The sequence below is a fragment of the Electrophorus electricus genome, chromosome 5, assembly GCF_041902795.1.
Source record: "Electrophorus electricus isolate QZ-2024a chromosome 5, ASM4190279v1, whole genome shotgun sequence".
Taxonomy (NCBI): domain Eukaryota; kingdom Metazoa; phylum Chordata; class Actinopteri; order Gymnotiformes; family Gymnotidae; genus Electrophorus; species Electrophorus electricus.
In genome coordinates, this window is record NC_137501.1 from 27,334,666 (window position 1) to 27,358,134 (window position 23,469).

At 45.8% G+C, this 23,469-nt stretch overlaps 1 protein-coding gene across 4 annotated transcripts in view; it reads left to right on the top strand.

Annotated features, from left to right (window-relative positions):
* Window positions 1-23,469, top strand: part of LOC113585882 (glucosidase 2 subunit beta-like) — a 92,642-nt gene that overhangs the window by 56,137 nt on the left and 13,036 nt on the right. For 3 of the 4 annotated variants that reach the window (XM_081714638.1, XM_035530072.2, XM_035530074.2), the window contains 3 exons: window positions 9,134-9,203; window positions 11,198-11,287; window positions 18,866-18,937. In XM_081714638.1, coding sequence (XP_081570764.1) covers window positions 9,134-9,203; window positions 11,198-11,287; window positions 18,866-18,937 — 232 coding nt within the window. The remainder of the gene's footprint in view (window positions 1-9,133; window positions 9,204-11,197; window positions 11,288-18,865; window positions 18,938-23,469) is intronic. The other variant, XM_035530075.2, reaches the window with a different exon arrangement.

The following is a 23,469-nucleotide window of genomic DNA, read 5'->3' on the forward strand; positions in this document are numbered from 1 at the left end:
CCAGTGACGCTGCGGTGTGTGTATGTGAGGACCCAGTGACGCTGCGGTGTGTGTATGTGAGGACCCAGTGACGCTGCGGTGTGTGTATGTGAGGACCCAGTGACGCTGCGGTGTGTGTATGTGAGGACCCAGTGACGCTGCGGTGTGTGTATGTGAGGACCCAGTGACGCTGCGGTGTGTGTTCGTGAGGACCCAGTGACGCTGCGGTGTGTGTATGTGAGGACCCAGTGACGCTGCGGTGTGTGTATGTGAGGACCCAGTGACGCTGCGGTGTGTGTATGTGAGGACCCAGTGACGCTGCGGTGTGTGTATGTGAGGACCCAGTGACGCTGCGGTGTGTGTATGTGAGGACCCAGTGACGCTGCGGTGTGTGTATGTGAGGACCCAGTGACGCTGCGGTGTGTGTTCGTGAGGACCCAGTGACGCTGCGGTGTGTGTATGTGAGGACCCAGTGACGCTGCGGTGTGTGTATGTGAGGACCCAGTGACGCTGCGGTGTGTGTAAGTGAGGACCCAGTGACGCTGCGGTGTGTGTTCGTGAGGACCCAGTGACGCTGCGGTGTGTGTATGTGAGGACCCAGTGACGCTGCGGTGTGTGTATGTGAGGACCCAGTGACGCTGCGGTGTGTGTATGTGAGGACCCAGTGACGCTGCGGTGTGTGTATGTGAGGACCCAGTGACGCTGCGGTGTGTGTATGTGAGGACCCAGTGACGCTGCGGTGTGTGTATGTGAGGACCCAGTGACGCTGCGGTGTGTGTTCGTGAGGACCCAGTGACGCTGCGGTGTGTGTATGTGAGGACCCAGTGACGCTGCGGTGTGTGTATGTGAGGACCCAGTGACGCTGCGGTGTGTGTATGTGAGGACCCAGTGACGCTGCGGTGTGTGTAAGTGAGGACCCAGTGACACTGCGGTGTGTGTATGTGAGGACCCAGTGAAGCTGCAGTGTGTGTATGTGAGGACCCAGTGACGCTGCGGTGTGTGTATGTGAGGACCCAGTGAAGCTGCAGTGTGTGTATGTGAGGACCCAGTGACGCTGCGGTGTGTGAGTGAGGACCCAGTGACGCTCGCTGCAGTCACTTCACCCTGGTCAACTGCCAACACTCATTATAATTAACACGTAGCTGTGCTGGACACTAAACTGATCTCTGTGTGTGTGTGTGTGTGTGTGTGTGTGTGTGTGTGTGTGTGTGTGTGTGTGAGAGAGATATTTAAAGGGCCTTACTTGTCTATGGATAGCACATGCAGACCCATGACTTTCTCCTCATTGGGGTAAGTTGGGGGTAAGTTGCGGGTAAGTCTACGCCCCCTTCATTTCTCGTTAACATGTCAGGCCTTCCACCTTGCCCTCGTAAACAGCCCTGTCTGGGGGCTGCCGCAAATTACCGCTTTCGGATGCGTAAACATGTGCATATGCAAATTAGAATAGACGTGCGCTGGAGAAATCGCAGATGAATGCTCATCTTAGAGGAGCTGTCGTCATAGCAACAAGTGCTGTGGCATTAACTCACCCTCTTCGCGTTTGTGCGGGTTTCCTGTCTACACCGCAGCGCTCCAGACACCTGTGTTCTACGCTGATGTAGACGGACAAATATGGATTAACCGCAGGTGGAAATATTGGCGTGAACGTGGACTTCAAAACTGGACCCAAACCAGACTGGTTGTGAGGCCTCAGGGTAAAACAGGCCAGAACCAAAAACATCAGTGTAAAGATGGCTGGAATGTGTTTGGGCAGTTTTGCAGTGTTTCTGTGTGGTGTGGGTCTTCGTCATGCGCTCTGTTTGTGAGTTTTCATGTGCATGAATTCACACTTGTGAATGAACACTTTGTGAATGGCTGTTGGTGTGAATATTTGGGTGTGTGGTTGTGCGCATGTATAGGGTGTATAGGGTGTTGGGTCATGAAGTGTCATGTGTCACATCAGCACATGCAAGCTTTTATCAACATCTGTTTGGCAGAGTAGATGGAAATAAGTGTGTGTATGTGTAATGTGTGTGTGTGTGTGTGGTGCATGTGATGAGTGTGGTGTGTGTGTGATGGGCTTTGTGTTTGTGTGATAAGTGGAATGTGTGTGTGTGTATTTGTGTGGTGTTTGTGTGTGTGTGTGTGTGTGTGTGTGTATATAATGAGTGGTGCATGTGATGAGTGTGGTGTGTGTGATGGGCTTTGTGTGTTTGTGTGATAAGTGGGGTATGTGTATTTGTGTGGTGTTTGTGTGTGTGTATTTGTGTGTGTGTGTGTACTGGAGTGTGTGTGTGTGCGTGTGTGTGTGTGTGTGTGTACTGGAGTGTGTGTGAGTGTGTGTGTGTGTACTGGAGTGTGTGTGTGTGTGTGTGTGTGTGTACTGGGGTGTGTGTGTGTGTGTGTGTGTGTGTGTGTGTGTGTGTACTGGAGTGTGTACTGGAGTGTGTGTGTGTGTGTGTGTACTGGAGTGTGTGTGTGTGTGTGTATGTATGTGTGTGTACTGGAGTGAGTGTGTGTATGTGTGTGTACTGGAGTGAGTGTGTGTGTGTGTGTGTGTGTGTGTGTGTACTGGAGTGAGTGTGTGTGTACTGGAGTGTGTGTGTGTGTACTGGAGTGTGTGTGTGTGGTCTCACAGAGGTGGCAACAGCAGCCTCAGGCTTCACACCTTTCTCTCCATCTTTCTCACTTTCTCTTCCTCTTTCTCTTTGTCTGTCTTTCTGCTACTTAAAGCTACTCTCACTTGCTCCCTTCAGTCAGAGATGGAGCTCTCTCTCTCTCTCTCTCTCTCTCTCTCTCCGTCTCCCCCACCTCGCTTTCTCTGGTCTTGGTATATTGTGGGGTTGCCTCAATGATGTGGGATTGACTCACTGGCTGTCACAGTGGTGATGAGACACGTTACTGCTGCCATAGTCATTTAGCTGATAGCATAGCACATATCTGTGTAGCCACACAGCAGCTAAGCCAACCACTCAGCCCATGCAGCTGGCTGGCTCCTCCCACTACTGACTGATTACTCACATAGCTGTTAGCTGAATAGAACCACTGCTAGAATTTTGCTATTTTGTTTGTTTGTTGTGTTTAATTTGATCAGGGACCCTGTAAAAAACATTCATCTCAAATGAGGGGATGCTTTGCACCAGGGTCTCAGGACGGGCAGGCATATAACTGAAACCATAAATACAGTCAGTACAACCCAGATCCCAAACCCAATAAACCCACACAATCCAAATTAAATATATACCCATCAATTATCACCTGAAAAATATGCAATCTCATAAAGGCATTTAATATTTAGTCTAATTATGTTAATGCAAACTTAAGTTGTTACTTAAAATCCACTTTTTAGCTTCACATTTTCAGGTTTTCAGGTTAGTGTGCAGTATATTTTATAGTGTATCCATATGTTCAGAGCCTACATGGCACCCTGCACGAATGTTCACCCTGCATGGGAGTTTCTAACATTAGCCACATTATATTTTAATGTGTTACTCATTTTTTAATGTTTCTTGAAACTTAAGAGTTGAACCCCCAAATATTTGAGCTATTTTTAAACCATTTAACAACAAAATCTCAAGTGTAATCTTTTTGTGAAAGAGTGACATACATGGGGGGCTGTTGCAAGGTTAAACCTGAATCAAAGCCATAAGCTCCAGTACCAGCACACACCTGAATCTCCAAACCAGTTCCCTGTATAATCATTAATATATGAATATGACTATCAATAAACAGTCGTCTTAACATGAAACCCAGTAGTGCCAGCGTTGAAAGATATGTTATCTAGTTTTGTATATCCATAGAAAGTGTCTTTTGAGCTAACCTGGATGATTAACAATTAACAATTAATTTTAAAAGCATTATGCAGGTCAAAGAAGATTTATCCAACCAAAAAAAAAAAGCAGATTTGTCTTGAGAACTTTAGTAAAATAACAGCGTGCTATTTCAGTCTGATGATTTTATTCTAAATCCAAACTGCATGGGGTACTATAGACCTTCAGTTGTTCAGCAAATATCTCTCATTTCTAAATGAGAAATGGCAGGGATAATACTAATTGGACACTAATTGCTTACTTCCTAGGTCCTAATATATGAACAGAAGTTACCGTTTTAACATTCACAGTGCCAGGAAATATGGTCTTCTGAAATTACTCATTTATTATGTGAGTGGTTGTTAAATGATTTGTATGTTTATTTAAGGAAGACAATATTAATTCTGAGAATATAATTTAGAATTTGATAATGGTATCATTTGCATTTAGTAAATTTGCATCATTGCATTATGAAGTAATTGATAATGGGATCATTTGCATTTACTTCAAATTCAGTGCAGTTCTATCATTTAAGGTTTGTAAAAAATGCATTTGTTGAAACTTCTGACTCTGTGACAGAGTTAATAAAAATAATCATTAAAACTGCACCAAATAAACTGTTATAGTAGGGTAGTCACATGCAGTCATGTAGACGCCAGTCCTAATTATAAAGACATTACAAGAATATCGTTAGATGAAGTATTGGGTATTTTGCAGGAAGTCAGACACTAATTTGTGCAGTGCTATGGGCTTTGTTAGGCCTTAGGTTCTTTAACCCCCCCAGAAAAAGCATGCAGTATGGGTTTAAATCATCAAAAGTTCTTATTAATTCTTAGACATCTTATTCAACCATGCCATCGTGCCTCCAAATTCAGGGCACTAGGACCTGGGAGAGTGTCTGCTGCTGTACAGCAGCCCCGAAACCTGAACGATAATTTGAGTCTGAAAGATTTAATGTATGGGCAATATGTGACACTATTACTGATCGCTCTGTGCCGCTGTGCTACAATTTCAACTGGTTTATGTCACGCCATATGTGAGACAGAGGATCGCTGTGTCGGGAGAATGTTGCTGAAACTATAACCTTGACATAAACTTAAAGGAAATGCGTAATCTGAATCTCTGTTGCAATTGAAATTAAATTGACAGAGGAACCCTGAGGACTGATTAACAAATGCTAATGCAACATTACTCAGAAAGCAAACTATGAACCACTTCTGCATTAAACAATGTGACATTTCAAGCAGGTGTTTATGGATGGCCCCTGGAGAGCTGCAGCCCCCGTTCACAAATCTCTATTGACGCCTGTGCTGTTGACTGTTGCTCTGCTCTGCCTTGCAGTTTGTGACGCACTATGTATGAAAAAGAGCATGTTTCCGAAGACTGTCATTTCAACATAAAAGTAAAGAAAATGCATAATCGAGTGTCTCTTACAATTGTCTGAAAACCCTGATGATCTATGAACAAATGCTAATGTAACGTTATTTAAAGAGCAAACTAAAAATGACATTTGCATCACACAATGCTGCATTTAGGGCACGTGTTAATGAATGGTTCTTTTTCATTTTTGCAATTCTTCTGGGGGTGGGCAGTTCCCCTGTGCGGCATTTCTCCTGGGGGGCTTAGCATTTCTAGTGGCACATTGGCTGAACCTCTCCAAGATTTAAGATGGACCAGAACCAGGTGTAAATACACTACTGTGACAATGTCCATGGTTCTGAAATATAAGATGAGGCGGTGCTGAAACAAGCTCGTGCTGTGGCGCTGTCCAGTGTGCTGAAGTAAGTCAACTTTGATCTGTAATATACTGTTCATAGTTCTTATATACTGTGAACTACCTCTGCTGACATTTCCTCTGTTTTTAAACCTGGTTCATGTTCCTGAATATGCCAGTTGTGAAATTAATCTGATCATGAAAAAGGTGGAAGCCTACTTTTAGTAGTTCTTTTAATTGGATAATACTGTCACATAAACAGACACACACATGCATCACGACTGACCATTCAGTGGTTGGGTTTGCAATAGTCTGTATTCGCTCGAAAAAAAAAAAAAAAAAAAAGGCATGAACACATGCAAAACATAAGCTAGCACACAGAAGAATATTTCTGAGGAATGTTGCCGCTGTGGAGTTGGAGCCTAAGTCCAGCACCAGGCTTTGGGGCTTATTTTGGCATTCTCTCCACACAGCAGTGGGCCAGCTCAGAACATGAGCGCTGGGCTTCACAGCTTCCCACCGGGAGCCTCTCTGGGCCTTTGGTCTTAATTACGCGCCGAGTTCCGACAAAACCAGTAGGGCGCGGCACTGCTATGCGTAGTGTCAGACAGCCTGTGACCCTTTCACCTTTGGCCTCTGTGAGTACATATTAATGTTGAGGGTATGTGTGGTATGCTTAAATGTGTGAGTGGCAGGACTTTGATCCACTTAGTATGTGGTGTGTTTGTATATGTTGGTCTCGTGTGTGTGTGTGTGTGTGTGTGTGTGTGTGTGTGTTTGTATATGTTGGTCTCGTGTGTGTGTGTGTGTGTGTGTTTGTATATGTTGGTCTCGTGTGTGTGTGTGTGTGTGTGTGTTTGTATATGTTGGTCTCGTGTGTGTGTGTGTTTGTATATGTTGGTCTCGTGTGTGTGTGTGTGTGTGTGTTTGTATATGTTGGTCTCGTGTGTGTGTGTGTGTGTGTGTGTGTGTGTGTGTGTGTGTTTGTATATGTTGGTCTCGTGTGTGTGTGTGTGTGTGTGTGTGTGTGTGTGTGTGTGTGTGTGTGTGTGTGTGTGTTTGGCAGGCTTACAGGACTTCTCCCCCCACAGCACTGAAACGTTAGTCCTTCCTGCAGACTTTAGCACTCATGCACTTTGGCTCCTCCGGGGAGTTGTCACCACTCCCCTCTCTCTTTTATTCCTCTCGCCTTTATGAACACTCCTCTCACCTTTATGAACACTCCTCTCACCTTTATGAACACCCCTCTCACCTTTATAGATACTCCTCTCACCTTTATGAACACTCCTCTCACCTTTATGAACACCCCTCTCACCTTTATGAACACTCCTCTCACCTTTATGAACACTCCTCTCACCTTTATAGACACTCCTCGCACCTTTATGAACACTCCTCTCACCTTTATGAACACTCCTCTCGCCTTTATGAACACTCCTCTCGCCTTTATGAACACTCCTCTCACCTTTATAGACACTCCTCGCACCTTTATGAACACTCCTCTCACCTTTATAAACACTCCTCGCACCTTTATAAACACTCCTCGCACCTTTATGAACATTCCTCTCACCTTTATGAACACTCCTCTCGCCTTTATGAACACTCCTCTCGCCTTTATGAACACCCCTCTCGCCTTTATAGACACTCCTCGCACCTTTATGAACACTCCTCTCACCTTTATAGACACTCCTCGCACCTTTATGAACACTCCTCTCACCTTTATAGACACTCCTCGCACCTTTATGAACACTCCTCTCACCTTTATAGACACTCCTCTCACCTTTATGAACACTCCTCTCACCTTTATAGACACTCCTCGCACCTTTATGAACACTCCTCTCACCTTTATAGACACTCCTCTCACCTTTATAGACACTCCTCTCACCTTTATAGACACTCCTCGCACCTTTATGAACACTCCTCGCACCTTTATGAACACTCCTCTCACCTTTATAGACACTCCTCGCACCTTTATGAACACTCCTCTCACCTTTATAGACACTCCTCGCACCTTTATGAACACCCCTCTCACCTTTATGAACACTCCTCTCACCTTTATAGATACTCCTCTCACCTTTATAGATACTCCTCTCACCTTTATAGATACTCCTCTCACCTTTATGAACACTCCTCTCACCTTTATAGATACTCCTCTCACCTTTATGAACACTCCCTTTAGGAACACTCCTCTTGCCTTTATGAACACCCCTCTCACCTTTATGAACACTCCACTCACCTTTATGAACACTCCTCTCACCTTTATGAACACTCCACTCACCTTTATGAACACTCCTCTCACCTTTATGAACACTCCACTCACCTTTATAAACACTCCTCTCACCTTTATGAACACTTTTGTCAACTTTATGAACACTCCTCTCACCTTTATAAACACTCCACTCACCATTATAAACACTCCTCACCTTTCTGAACACCTTTTATTAAACTGTCCATTTTTTACATTTTCATTTCCATTGCTTTCGTCTCACAGTAATGTTCTCCAAAGTGTTTTCAAAGACCTCCTATAAAAGAGCGCCCTTGACCCCTTCCTCCATCACCTTATCCGAGGATGGAGACGAGCCACCCCGATTCGATTGTGGCCAGTCGGATCTGCGCACCTGCGGAGCAGCGAGATACCACGGACTCGCCGGCACTTCCCAAACACCACCAGGACGGCGGCCGTCTTCCCATCACGCTCCTGCTTAGGAACCATTACCGGCTGTGGATAAAGGGGAGGGGGGGGTGACTCACAGCAGAACAGAGACGCTCTGAATAGGAAGTCTAGAGTGGTATTGTTTGGCTTGAGGGAAGAGCCGGTAGGCGGATGGCCGAGTTTGAACAGGGATAACAGCTCGGAGACTGGCTGCTAAAGCACAGGCGAGGTGTGAGCCACGGAGACCAAGCGCACCGACGACACTTTTTGCCACCTGAATTAGTTCCGTTCCACGTAGGCGACTAACGTCGAACTAACAAAGCACTCGGAGACGACGCGTTACTGCTTTGTCCTGTGACACAAGGAGAAGAAAGAAAACAAGGTTTTATATCGTTTAATGAGTTTATTTCGTTTGCGTACTTTGAAGTGTTCGTTGTGTGCTGTTATTCATTCTACATAGAGGGTTTGGGTTTATGTTGATTGGTTTTTTTAGCTGTTGTTGTTTGTAAACAGGTGGGAGGTTCTCTGTTGTTGTTTTTTTTGGTAAACGTGTAATTAGGACATCACATTCTCTCTTTCTCTCTTTTTGTCCCTCTCTCCCACTCATTCTCTCTCTCTCTCTCTCTCTCTCTCTCTCTCTCTCATGCTCTTGCTTGCACTTTCTCCTCTCTTTTCTGTTCTTCACTTTCTCTCTCACCCTCTCCCACTCTCCCTCTCTCTCCCTCCCTCCCTCCCTCGCTCCCCCTGCCTCTCTCTCTCTTTCTTTTTCTCTCTCTCTCTCTCTCTCTCTCTCTCATTCCACCTTGCAGCCCTAGCAGATGTTGTGTTTTATGATCTGCGTCTCGGGAGACAGAAGGATGAGACTGATACAGAGTGACGAATATTAAACACTCTAAATGTTTACTGAGCACACGCCTGACACAGATCTATACAAGTGTGACCTTTTACTTCAACTTAGTCACTCGGCTCTTTCCCCGTGTTTCTCTCTCTCTTGCTTTTTAGCTGTAGAAAGTGCTGGTGAAGAACTCCAGAAGGTTGAAGAGGCGTACGACACAGTTCAATCCGAGATCAGGTAGGCCTGTTATGTACACACACAGACACACACACACACACACACACACAGTTTGACAGTGTCCAGTGTCTTAAAAAGGCATGACACAGTTCATCTCCTTGCTATAGAGGATACAGTAGTTTGGGCGTCTGCTTTTTACTAATATAATTTTGGGATGGAAGCCAACCAACAAAACCAAAGCTAAAACGTTACAAATGTAATCGGCTGCACTCGATCGATGCAAGAAACAGCGTTTGCTAATGACACTGGCTATGGAAGATGTGTCCTAACAAAACCATACCACACATCCCAACCATACCACCATGCACTTTCTGGCCACAGAGAAGCTCCTTCACCACAGCAGTATCTCCAGCTCCCTCCCTGGAGGATTTGTTTCGGTGCCTGCCGTCCAGGTCTACTGTAATTCTATGGAGGTTCAGCTGCATACAAGAAATCCTTATTATACAATATATATGGTCGTGCGTACTAATAAAGATAATGGAGTGCATTTGTCATTTTCTCTCTGTTTTTTTCCTCTCTCTCTCTTTCTCTCGCTCTCTCTTTTCCATCTCTTTCTTCCTCTCTCCATCTGCCTTCACCTTTTGCATTCTAACTACTTTGCATGCTATCGCACATAACCAGGCTTAAAATGGCTTCTCTCTCTCTCTCTCTCTCTCTTACTCACACACACACACACACACACACACACACACACACACACACTCACACTCACACTTAAGTGGATATACAGTAATGACTTGGTGGAGTCAGACACACGGGCTGCATTTTAATGAACCAGTATACATGCTAACTTCGGTGCTCAGGCCTTCATGCAGCCTCCCACTCTCAGCTCCGCCCCCCAGCAGCCGCCCACCCTCAGGCCCCGCCCCCCAACAGCCTCCCACCCTCAAGCCCCGCCCCCAGCAGCCTCCCACCCTCAAGCCCCGCCCCCCAACAGTAGTCTTCTGCTGAGAATGCAGCCACAAGATGAGCCATATGAACGTGCGCAAGCACACACACAACACAATCCATGGGGAAACATTTAATTTCTGTTGCTTGTCTAGCATCATTATAACTCAAGGATAATTAAAGAAACTGTGCATACTGTTCATGCATGCTGTGACTGTGTGAGAAATTGTTGACTGTAACAGTGTAACAGACAAGCTGTAACCTGCAAGCACACAGACTCCTCATTACTGCACGTCTGCTCCGATATTGCACTTCTTTGAAGGTCTGTGTGTGTGTGTGTATGTGTGTGTGCTCACTTCCTCACATGTGCATGCGTGGCAGGGTACAAATATTCCAAGGAACTCCTTACTTTACTGTGTAACATGCATGTGTGTGTGTGTGTGTATTAATTTCTCATGCCTCTGAAAGGACTGTACATGTGTAAATACTTTGAGCATGACGCAAGCCACCGACCTGATTATAATTACTACGATTACTGTGATTCATAGTGTGAATCTATGATTACTATTATTATTTATAATAAGAATAATAGCACTACCAGATGTACTAGCAATATTATTCATAATAATATTCATAATGTACTTAAAGTAACAGCATCAGTACTATTTTAGTTGTAGTAGCTCCAGTACAAGCTTTAGTATTCACAGGCAGTAGCAATAGTAGAAGAAGCACTAGCATGAATCCAGATATTAGCCATCGGGTTTTAGTCATACTGCTATAAATATAGTATTATCAGTGATTAGTATTAGTAGCGGGGGTGTCCCATTCCCATGTTACTCCCGTCTCCCTCCCATAATTCTCTCTGATCCCGTGTGTGCCAGTACAGAGCAGCAGGCTCACATGTCCCTGCCATGCCAAACCAACGATTCTGGTCACCCGCATTTGTTTCTGTTCACATATTTTGCATCGTTCGACTCCAGAAGTGCTTGTGGCCTCAGGATAGTTAGTGAACGGAACCAGAGTTATTTCTGGTTGTTTGTTGTTGTTGTTGTTAGCCTTGTTTGTTGTTAATATTAATATTCCTCCATGGATTGTGTTTGTGGCAGGGAGCTGACAGAGAAACTGGCCATCGACTACGGTCCAGAGCGAGAGTTTATGTTCCTGCTGAGTCACTGTCTGCAGCTGGCAGTATACGAGTGAGTACTTCCTGTATGGGTGACTACTTCTGCTATAAGTACTTCCTGTATGAGTGACTACTTCTGCTATAAGTACTTCCTGTATGGGTGACTACTTCTGCTATAAGTACTTCCTGTATGGGTGACTACTTCTGCTATAAGTACTTCCTGTATGGGTGACTACTTCTGCTATAAGTACTTCCTGTATGAGTGACTACTTCTGCTATAAGTACTTCCTGTATGAGTCTTGTATAAGTACTTCGTGTATGTGACTACCACTTGTATGAGTGAGTACTACTTTATTAGTATAAGTATTCTTGTATTAGTACTTCCTGTATGAGTGACTACTTTTTTTCATTGGTGAGTTTCTGTCCTCTTTGGTGTATTGGTGCATTGGTGTATGATTGAGCACACTGTGTGTCCCTGACCTAAGGAACCGTTGCTCACACACACAAACACACACACACACACACACTCCTGCTCAGATGTAACATCTAAACCCCTCAGTATAAGTTCCTTTCTGTTTTTGTTGAAAGTTAAAACTTGGGTGAGCAGCAAAAAAAAAAGAAATCTCTCCAGTGCTGCACTTCGTTCCAAATCCAATCAGACCAACTGAACTGCGGTGGCGATCCAGGTAGTCGCGGAGTGAGCTCAGCTGCTACTGTCTCCCTCTCAGCCAGTTAACGCTTCTCCATCCTTAACTGCCGTTACACGGTGCCCGCTGGGCGGACCTCCCTGGCGCTAAGGCCGCAGGGGCCATTAAAGGTCACAGCCTCCACCCAGAGAGCACCGAGCCACGAGCCACGAGCGGCTGCCCCGCCCCACCTCGGGAAACGTCGGGGGCATTCCGCAGGTGAGAAAATGGGAAAGAAAGGCGCATGCGCGCACGCGGTTGGAGGAAAAGCCGGCGGGGGTCTCTGAGGGGTCCCTGCTCTAAGCGACCGTTTCGTTCTCTGAAGGAGTGCCCGAAGCAGGAGACATCAGAGCCATCGCAGCTACAGAGAGCGAGAGCAGGAGACGGGGGTTAGGGAGAGCGGCAGCGTCGCCGAGAGACGGCCAAAGTTTACGCTTCTGTCTGCTAACTAAACTTTCAACAAGTTTCTGGCTGAGGAGCCAGCAGCGTGACAGACGGCATTAAGCGCACGTCAGAAAAGCCTGTCTTGGTCCTGAAACCACGTCACTCATCTGACATACATTACTGTTATCGGGGGTTGGGTGAAACTTAGGCTTGTGTATCAAAAGACGTTTGGGTCCGTTTTTAACAATGATTTCATGTTTGAAAGTGAAGCTATTTATTTATTATTTTATATTATATAATAAATATAATGTTTAATATTATTATGATCATTAGTGAAGCTATTTATTTATTATTCTTTGTTTATTCTGCTTTTATTTTGCTGTTTTGAAGTGATTCAAGCGTAACTGTGGCTGTTAAAGTTGTAACTGTGTTTCAGACTGCAGTGCCGTGCTCCGATAAATAAAAAACCTTTTACTGATATTAATCAGAGAGCAGCTCTGTAAATACTGCGTTGGGAGTCAGTTTTACGGTTTTTAAGTTAAACACAAAGGAAAACAAGATGAACTGTGTGTGTTTCTACATGCATCTTAGAACATAAGGCCAAGGCGTCGTTTGTCTGCTCGGTGCGTTGGCTTCGTTTTGTGGATGGTGACGCGTTATTAACCAGACCCGCCGGGTGCGGCTGCAGCTAGCAGCGTCTGAGACCTGCCGCCAGACCTCCGCGAACAGTCTGGGGAGTTACGGCTGCTGCACGCCCGCTCACACACACACACACACACACACACACACACACACACACAAAAAGATCACACCCGTTATTCATCTGTCCCGGGCGCCACGACAGCTGAAGGTAAATAGTTAAATAGCCGAATTAATAAAGCCAGTAAACAATTTGTGTCTTCCAGGCGGGAATAACGGCTCTGTGTGCATACTCGCTACTCTCCTTGCCTCTCTCCCCCCCCGCCATCCTCTCTAGGGTGCTGCCCCTTTGGTGATGCTGAGGGCATCCCCCACCCCCAGCTTCACGAGGTCTGGGTAGATAGCGAGCCTACACATTGGTCAGTGGCTACAGAAGCTCCTCCCACGTGATGAGACGTAGTGCTAATGTGCCAACAAGCTACGGGGAGAAAACAGGCGGTCGGAGTGGATCAGAGGGTTCACACCTAATCGTAAAGACTTTGTTTAATAGGTCGGAAAGGGAGTGAAGGTAAAGAGTGAATTCGTTTAGGATTATAATGAGGACGTGTACACTAATGTCACAGATAGTTACCGCAGAGAAGGGTAGGTCTGGTCGCAACGTGTTTAACACACGCGAAGAATTTGTTAATATCGGGAGAAGGGAGAAATTGTCAGATTAGGTCAGCACGTGCGTGCATGTTCCTGTGTGTGTGTGTGTGGTCGTACAGTGATGTAGTGCGCACACACACACACACACACAGTCCCACTGGCTGGCTTTTCAGATGATGATGGATGTGGCAGGAGGACATTTGCGGGATTAATGCCTGTAATTCAGCCTTCAGTTTAATGAGTCACTCAAGCAGTTCATTACTTCCAAAGGTCAATGTTTGGGTCTTTGTCAAAATCGGAATAATTAAGGATGTCTGCTTTTCTAAAGTGGCTTTCAGCCGTCTTGGTAACGTGTGGAAACTTTGTCTTCTTCTCTGAGAGAGGGTGATTTGCTTTGTGTACTGATGCTTAAACATTATACTACACTTTGCGAAACAAATCTGTTTTTTTTTTTGTTTGTTTGTTTTCTTGTGAGTTTTGTGTTGTTTTGGTTTCTGCCTACAGATGGATGTGTAGATGGATATGTAGATCTCAGAGACTTTTACCTCGGTCTGCTCTTTCAGAGGTTTTAGAGGTTTTTTTGTCTTACATATAAACCAAGGGTCTCCTCCCCTCCCCTCTCCTCCCCTCCCCTCTCCTGGGTCTCATTCTCAGGGCAGCTCCATCCTTTGCCCCATAATTCCTCTCTAATCTGGTCTGGTTTCGCCGTGGCACACTGGGGATGCTTCTCTCCTCTCTGATTGGACAGGGATGACGCTCAGCGCGAGGGTAGCCAATCGCACGTGCTCCTAGGCGTGTTCGGCTGACCAGTGAAGTTCGTGCTAGCAGTTGGGAAAGACGTGGTGACTGGCTTCAGAGGAGGCAGGAAGCACGTGCTAGCCCCGCCCCCTCCACGCCGCTTACCTGCCCGTTGTGCTCCGTTCATGCCTCGAGTGTCTCTCGGACCTCATTCTCTGTTCATCAGCTCTGTTTTCTCTCTCTCTCTCCCACACACACACACACACACACACACTCTCACGTTCTCCCTCTCTCTCTCTCTCTCTCTCTCTCTCTTTTTTTCCCTTCTCTCTTTTCTTATTCTTTGTCATTTCTGTTCTTTTATTCCCTGAAGGGAGAAGAGGAAATGGAGGCTCTTGTTCATTTGACCTTTTTGAAAATCTCCAACTCTGAGCAGAGAGAAAACAACACACACACATACGCATACACATACACATAGACACACACACACACACACACACAGACAGACACACATACATTGACATGCATGCACACACATACATAAATATGCACAAACATACACACACACAAATATATACACACGTGCATGCACACACAAACATATGCACACACACACACACACACACAGACAGACACACACACATTGACATGCATGCACACACATACATAAATATGCACACACATACACACAAATATATACACACGTGCATGCACACACAAACATATGCACACACACACACACACACACCCATCCCCACCGTATCCCTCACGTTGCCTCACAGACAGGCAGATCCACATACTCAGACATAAGCCATATACCTTCCACCCAACAGACTCACACACACACACACACACACTCTCTCCATTAACCCTCATACACAGTAACAAACAGACACACACCTTTCTTCTTCACATGTCCACCTGAAGCTGTTTACGCAGGTTCTGTTGCTTCTATTGTTGTTAAACAGCTCGTGGGCCCATTTGTGCTTTGTCATCTCTCAAGGTTGAGCGGGTGATGAGCAAACACTGCGAACGTGCACGTACATACACACTATGATACACAACACGATGAAAGGGTCAGACGCAGAGACCGGCTTTCCTCGGTACAGGTCACAACAGATGATTCTGGTCACAAGTCACACACACTCACACACGCTCTACTCACAAACACAAACACACAACACTTGCTGATGGGTTGCCATCTGTTCTTGGGTTCACGGGAGTCTGTGTCTTTGTTGAACCGCCATGCTTGTAATGAATGAAGTGACAATGTGAAGCCTTCATTAGTTTTTGGTGAACGCCGTACTGGCACTTTAAACCGGGGTTTACGGATGCAGCTCTGTGTCCTTGGCGGGAAGAGTTCAGGGTGGTTGGTGAGCGAGCGCCTTATCCGCAACATCACTCAGCCGTCATCCATTTTAGACACATGGCATGAGAAATTGGGCCTCGTGCAGAATGATGTAACAGAGTAACAGAGCAGCGTAACAGCTGAACGACGCAACTCTGAAGTACATTTCTTGAAAAATGTGTTTATTAATCTTGAAAGTTGCTAAGGTCAGGTGTGTATCTGCCATTGTTTAGGTGACGTGTTGTTCAGGGTGGGTCTGTGTGTGTCGGTGTTTAGGTGAGATGTTGTGTCTATGTATGTATCTGCCATTGTTTAGATAAGGTCAGGTGTGTATGTGCTGGTTTATAGGTCAGGTGTGTGTGTGCTGGTGTTGGGTGAAGTGTTGTTTTTGGTCAGGTGTGTGTGTGCTGGTGTTGGGTGAAGTGTTATTTAGCTCAGGATTTGCATTTGCTGGTGTTTAGGTGAGGTGTTGTTTAGGGCAGGTGTGTGTGTGTGTGTGTGCGTGTGTGTGTGCGTGTGCGTGTGCGCGTGTGAATGCGTGCGGACTCGGCTGGCCCCTCTGCAGGGTCAAGGGGATTTGAGGAGATTAGGAGCATCTTGTTTGTTTGCTTACCACATGCTCTTAAGTAAAAGGCTGAAAGCTCCCAGCATTCTGCTGACTTAAAATATCAAAAAGGTCTGTCTGTGTGATTGCGAGGCTGGCTGTGCTGTGTGTGTCTTTGCCTTTAAGACAATATGCGTTAAACGTCAAGGTCTACTGGCCTAAGGGGAGTTTCTCTCTGTGTGTGTGTGTGTGTGTGTGTGTGTGTGTGTGTGTGTGTGTGTGTGTGTGTGTGTAAGAAAGAGATGGAAAGAGGGCTGTGAAGAAGTACTCCTATTAATCCTCTTTCCATCTCCCCTTGGCCTTCTCTCTCTCTCTCTCTCGCTCTCTCTCTCGCTCTCTCACACACACACACACACACACACACACAACATACAAATGCACACATTTGCTCTCTGTCACTCTCTCTTTCTTGGCCTTCATCTTGCTTTCCGTCCCTCCAACTGTGATTGATCCTCTCTTTTCTTCCTCCTTTGCACTCATCCATTATTTCTCTCGCTCGCTCGCTCGCTCCCCCCCTCCCTCCCTCCCTCCCTCCCCCTCTTTCCTTCATCCTATAACCCTGATCCTCGTTCTCTGTCTTTATGCCTGACATACCCTCCTTTGTGGTTCCAAGAGCTCGATATTTGGTTTAAATGTCACCGGAGGAGTCACTCCCGCTTCCCCGCGGCCGCTGTGTCGCAGAACTGCTGCCCCCTCCTTATTTTTACCCTCCATGCTAATAAACTAATGGAGAGGATGGCATCTATGGGGTAGAAGTTAGATGGAGTCTCCCAGTGATAACCACAACCTGCTCTTTTTACTGTGATTGCCAGCACTTTACTTGTATCTGGTAGTGTGATCTGTTGGCCTGTCTGCTGAGCAGTTGGAATGTGGAACAGTGGGGGGAGGTGCTCTGAGCAGAGGGGGAGGTGCTCTGAGCAGAGGGGGAGGTGCTCTGAGCAGAGGGGGAGGTGCTCTGAACAGAAGGGGAGGTGCTCTGAACAGAAGGGGAGGTGCTCTGAGCAGAGGGGGTGGTGCTCTGAACAGTGGGGGAGGGACTCTGAGCAGAGGGGGAGGTGCTCTGAACAGTCGGGGAGGGACTCTGAACAGAAGGGGAGGTGCTCTGAACAGTGGGGGAGGGACTCTGAGCAGAGGGGGAGGTGCTCTGAACAGTCAGGGAGGGACTCTGAACAGAAGGGGAGGTGCTCTGAACAGTGGGGGAGGGACTCTGAGCAGAGGGGGAGGTGCTCTGAACAGTCAGGGAGGGACTCTGAACAGAAGGGGAGGTGCTCTGAACAGTGGGGGAGGGACTCTGAGCAGAAGGGGACTGGCCGGAAGAACATTGTATTTTACTGAATGTGGTTCGGCCTGATTGAGAGATTTGGCAATATTTATTGCTCTGTGCTGTATGTGGATGTGTAGGGGGTAGAGCCCCAGTTCTGCTCTGTGTATGTTAGTGCAGGCACTCCTAGTAGGTTTTTTTCCTAAACTTCAATTGAGTTTACCCCAGTTTTTAAAATTCAGATCTAAAATCGGCCCGTGTCCATACAGCTTATGGAAAGCTCTTCTGGCTGTTACACTAAGGGGCTTCACTGCAGAGCTGAACATTCCTGATGAGCTCTATTCTGTGCCCAGGTACACAGAGCTCCTGTTAAACCAGGATTCTTGGTTTGCTCAGACATTCCAGTAGGGCCCACCCCTGGCAGTGCGGCTATAGGAGCGATAGGCACATGGTCATCAGAAGACAGCAAGCACCTGATGTCAGCATCATGTAAAGTTGGGCCCAGGATGTCAGACTAGTCCAGTGCTGTTGCTCTTCATGTGTGTACATGTTAGAATAGTGTAGGACTTACGCTACATCCTTGTCTCACTCCACACCACTGCTGGAGGAACTCTGATCTGTATTCACCAATTCTTACTGCACATTTTCCACACAGCGCCTTCCTTCCATCTCTCTCTCTCTCTCTCTCTCTCTCTCTCTCTCTCTCTCTCTCTCTCTCTCTCTCGGTCTCAAGTCAAGTTGAGATGGCTTTACGAGCATGAACATTATAGTAAAATATTTCCAGACCACTGGAAATTGCAACAGTTGGAAAAAAAAAAAAAAAATGGCCTAGCGTTTTTAGAACGTGTACTAATAGTGGAATTATTAAAAATAACGGAAATAAATAAATATAACGATGATAATTACACATCAGTAACAATATTAATGGCCGCTAACCGGCTATTAAGGCTTTAACAGGATGGTAAAACAAGATAATATGTTTTAGCAAAGGAGATGTGTGAGGAGGGTGGTGTAATTACTTGGGTAAAGGAATAGCAGAATCAATGGGGAGGTTGTAGCAGGCGGGTGGTGTAATTACTTGGGTAAAGGAATAGCAGAAGTAGGCGTGGAGAGGATGCCACGGACAAACGTTGCTGCGTCTTTTTCAGCAGGGGTGGATGTCATGTGGGACCATATCATTAGATTTGGTATTTTTATGGCCATTTAAATGTTATTGTGTGTATTTTAAATGCTCACAGCCTCACCAGTCATACAGTTCATATATCAAATAAAATTGCATATATCATAAAAAAGTGCAAATCCTTCTCCTTCTCCTTCTCTCTCTCTCTCTGTCCCTTTATCAGGTATGTGTATACTCTCTGCCCCTTCAGTCAGGTCATCCAGAAGAACAGTGTGGGGTCAGAGGTCATGCTGGGGTAAGTCATAATCCCTCACTGTTCCCGATCCTCTGCCGCCTCTCGCTGGCTCCGGCCAGATGCGCCAGTGCGTTCGCGCCTGATTGAGCAGCGAATTATCTGGGCTAGATTTGACCTACGCTGATCAACACATTTCGTCTACATGCATCATCCAAACAGACAGTGACACATAAGGAATCATTCGATGTGGCTCCTGGATAAGTGATGGATGTATGGCTGTTTCTGTTTGGAGCAAACAGGTTAAAGATGTGTGATGTTTCCTCTGCTGGTCTTCTGCTAGCAACACATAAAGCTTAATGCCTCCTAGGGTCTGGCCAATACATCGTTTGGCAGATAAAATCGAGGATGAGGTTTCATGGATCATCGTCGTCAGAAGCAATCCTGACGATAAATCGGCGTTAATATCCATGTGACTATTACAGAAGAAGGTAATGAGGTTCTCAGCCAGTATCATCTTCTGGAATGAACCACATCAAATCAGCTGGTGTGTCAGTGATCTAATGCCCTTCTGGGGACATTACGGCAGTTACGGCAACTCCAGAAGCCCAAAAAAGTCAAGGAAAGCGTGTGTGACTGTGGGTGAGAACCAGGGACTTGGTCTACCTGAGCCCTCTGTACCTAGTGCTTAAGACCACGCTGACACAATGTAGGTGTTAGATTAGGATTGGCAGTAAACTCTGCAGGGTTGATGCTCTCCACTGCGGTCAGCCAGGTAGTAGACCTCCACTGAGGTAGGCCAGGTACTAGACTTCCACTGAGGTAGGCCAGGTACTGGACCTTCAATGAAGTAGGCCAGGTAGTGGATCTCCACTGAGGTAGCACCGGTAGTAGACCTCCACTGAGGTAGCACAGGTAATGGACCTCCACTGAGGTAGGTCAGGTACTATACCTCCACTGAGGTAGGCCAGGCAGTGGACCTCCACTGAGGTAGGCCAGGTAGTGGACTTTCACTGAGGTAGGCCAGGTAGTGGACCTACAGTGAGGTAGGCCAGGTAGTGGACCTCCACTGCGGTAGCACAGGTAGTGGACCTTCACTGAGGTAGGCCAGGTAGTGGACCTTCATTGAAACTGGGGCCTTCACGGGTGTGTCCGGAGTGGACTTTACTTAACAGTTGGAAGGGTAGGGTTGGCTTAAACAGGAAGAGCCCTGCCTCCATCTGCAGTGAAGCCGAGAGCTTTGGTCCAAACGAGACTAACACTTTCTCCACACTCCCTCAAAGAGCATTGATCGTCTGAAGTGGGAAACATGTTATCTCTGCATCATGCAGCTTCTATAAGTGGAACGTATCTCTCCAGCCAGACCCACACACACACACACACACACACACACACACACACACAAACACACACACGTCTGTTCTACCGTCGTCCAGAATAGCTATGTGAGAGAGTGGGAGAAACACAATGTTGGTGTGAGCAGAACAGCTTCTACATAACGTACACTCGCTGCACCATATCGCAGTCATTTAACGTGAACCACACGCACACCCACACACACACACAGTGGATAGTCTGGTTTTAAGGTTGATGAGGTTAGACGGCTGAGGTCCATTTGAAAGTGTGAAAAACTTCTTAATCTCTCTTCTCGTTCTTCTGTAACCTTAACGACACTCTGTCCCCACACTGTCGACAGCTAATTATGGGATATCATTTCATGGTGCCGGTATTCAGTCTCATTACCCTATAGGTCCTGTGCGCGCACAGGGACATACAGTGGGTGAAATAAGCATTGCACACGTCACCAATTTTCTAAGTAAATGTATTTCTAAAGGTGCTATTGACATGAAATTCTCACCAGATATCAGTAACAACCCATCCAATCCACACATGCAAAGAAATCAAACCGTAGATGTCCATAAATTGAAATGACACAGGGAAAAAGTATTGAACACACGAAGAAAGAGAGGTGCAAAAAGCCATGGAAAGTCATGACACCAGCTGAAATCTATCAGTCATTAGAAAGCAGTCCTGCCACTTAATATCAGATGGTTTAACTGATGGCCTATAAAAATGTGTCTCATTACCAAGGTGCCACACAAGAAAAATCTCATGATGGGTAAAATCTGTGAGCTCTCTTAAGACCTTCGCAACCTTATTGTTGCAAAACATACTGCTGGCATTGGTTACAGAAGAATTTCTAAACTACTGAAGGTTCCAGTGAGCACTGGGCCATAATCTGGAAGTGGAAAGAACATAATTTCACCATAAACCGGCCACGACCAGGTGCTCCCTGCAAGATTTCAGACAGAGGAGTGAAAAGAATTATCAGAAGAGTTGTCCAAGAGCCAAGGACCACCTGTGGAGAAAGACCTGAAATCAGCAGGTACAATTGTTTCAAAGAAAACAAGAAGTAATGCACTCCAACTCCATGGCTTGTATGCACGCTCACCACGCAAGACTCCATTGCTGAGGAAAAAGCATGTTGAAGCGCATTTAAGGTTTGCTCAACAACATTTAGATAAGCCTGTGAAATACTGGGAGAATATAGTCTGGTCAGATGAGACCAAAATTGAACTCTTTGGATGCCATAATACACACCATGTTTGGAAGTCAAAAGGCACTGCATATCACCCCAAAAACACCATACCAACAGTGAAGTTTAGAGGTGGGAACATCATGGTGTGGGGCTATTTGTCAGCATACGGCACTGGCATGCTTCATATAACTGAAGGAAGCATGAATGGACAAATGTACAGAGACATTCTTGAAAAAATCTGCTGCCATCTACCAGGATGATGAAGATGAAACGAGGGTGGACATTTCAGCAAGACAATGATCCCAAACACACAGCCAAGGAAACTGTCAATTGGTTTCAGAGAAAGAAAATAAAGCTGCTAGAATGGCCCAGCCAATCACCTGACCTGAACCCAACCGAACATCTATGGAAGGAACTAAAGCTCAGAGTTCATAGAAGGAGTCCACAGAACTTTCAGGATTTGAAGTGTGTTTGTGTGGAAGAACGGGCCAAAATCACACCTGAGCAATGCACGCGACTAGTTTCTCCATACAGGAAGTGTCTTGAAGCTGTCATCACCAACAAAGGCTTTTGTATGAAGTATTAAATACATTTCAGTAAGCGTGTTCAGTACGTTTCCCTGTTTTTTCCTTATTTCACCTGCTGTACACACACACACACACACACACATTCGGTAATACCCAGCAATCTCTTACTTGCTCTCTCTCTCACACACAATTACGCGCACGCACGCACGTCTCACCTTTTCCTTTTCTCCCTCTCTTTGTTTCCGTTTCTCTCTCTGTGTCTCACTGTCGCCTCCTCTGTTTCTCAGACGCACAGCTGTGCTGATATTTACCGTAAACACAAACACGCAGTTTGGTGCAACCTCTGCCCCAGCTGTTCTGATGAGGCAGGCCGTGTGCGCTCTCTTCCTCCGCATGTGTCTGCCCTACTCTTGTCTGCACGGGCCTTGTGGGCCTCCCGGAACATTCAGAGAGGTCATGACCCACCGGACTAAGGGGCTAACACGTCCCGATGGGAACACTCTCTCGTGTCTCACTTTCTCTCTCATTTTGGTTTTCTGTTCCCCTCTCTTGATGGTCTAACGGGGATTTTGAGGGAGTTGCATTCAAAATGCATTTAAGAAAAAAACAAAACAAAACTTGACAGTAAATCAGTTTTGCGCTGTGGATTAGTATGAGTGTGATTGCTGGCTCTGGAGTGTGTGGGTATTTGTGTGCACATATCTGTGTGTGTGTGTGTGCGTTATAGGGAACATTAAAATGAATTATTGTCTCTCAGGTGGGAATAACGTTCATTTTTTTATCTAGACACCTCATTCATCATCCTGGACTGGGATGTGCTTGGCTACTGATATTAATCTGCAGTGAGTCAGACCTCTCTCCTCAGAGTTTGTGGGTGTTTTGGGGTGTCCGATTCTAAACACTCACATTTATCACAAACACGCACACACCACAACAATTCACAACATAATAATTAAGAGATTTTTTAAAGTGTATGCATAAATAAGGTACTCTTAAAAACAGTAAAACCTGGAAATGTGAATTCAAAGGAAAAACATTATTTTTGCACGATTGTGTTCTGATGTAGCACCATGGACAGCGATAACGTGTTTGAAAGCTCTTGAGAGTGAAGCAAAGAGAGATGTTTCAGACATCACATGTACATGAATAAGTAATGTCTACAATAATTGATGAGGGTTTGTTAAACTGTTGATGCCACTGTTATATTTCAAATGAAATGTGCCGTAGAATATTGTCAGACGTTTATTACAAAGAAATATATAAGCCATAGTCTGATCCCCCCATTAATTCTGTACTGTAATACTGAAAGAGATTAGTTTCTTTTATTGGCTGTGTGTGTTCAGAGAAATGCTGTTGAGGTGAGGGGGATTTTTTACTTTCCTGTGTGTGTGTGTGTGTGCTGTTGAGGTGTGGGTGGGTGGGTGAGAGATGGTTACTGTACTGTTTGTGTGTGCGTGTGTGTGTGAGAGATGATTACTGTACTGTTTGTGTGTGCGTGTGTGTGTGAGAGATGGTTACTGTACTGTTTT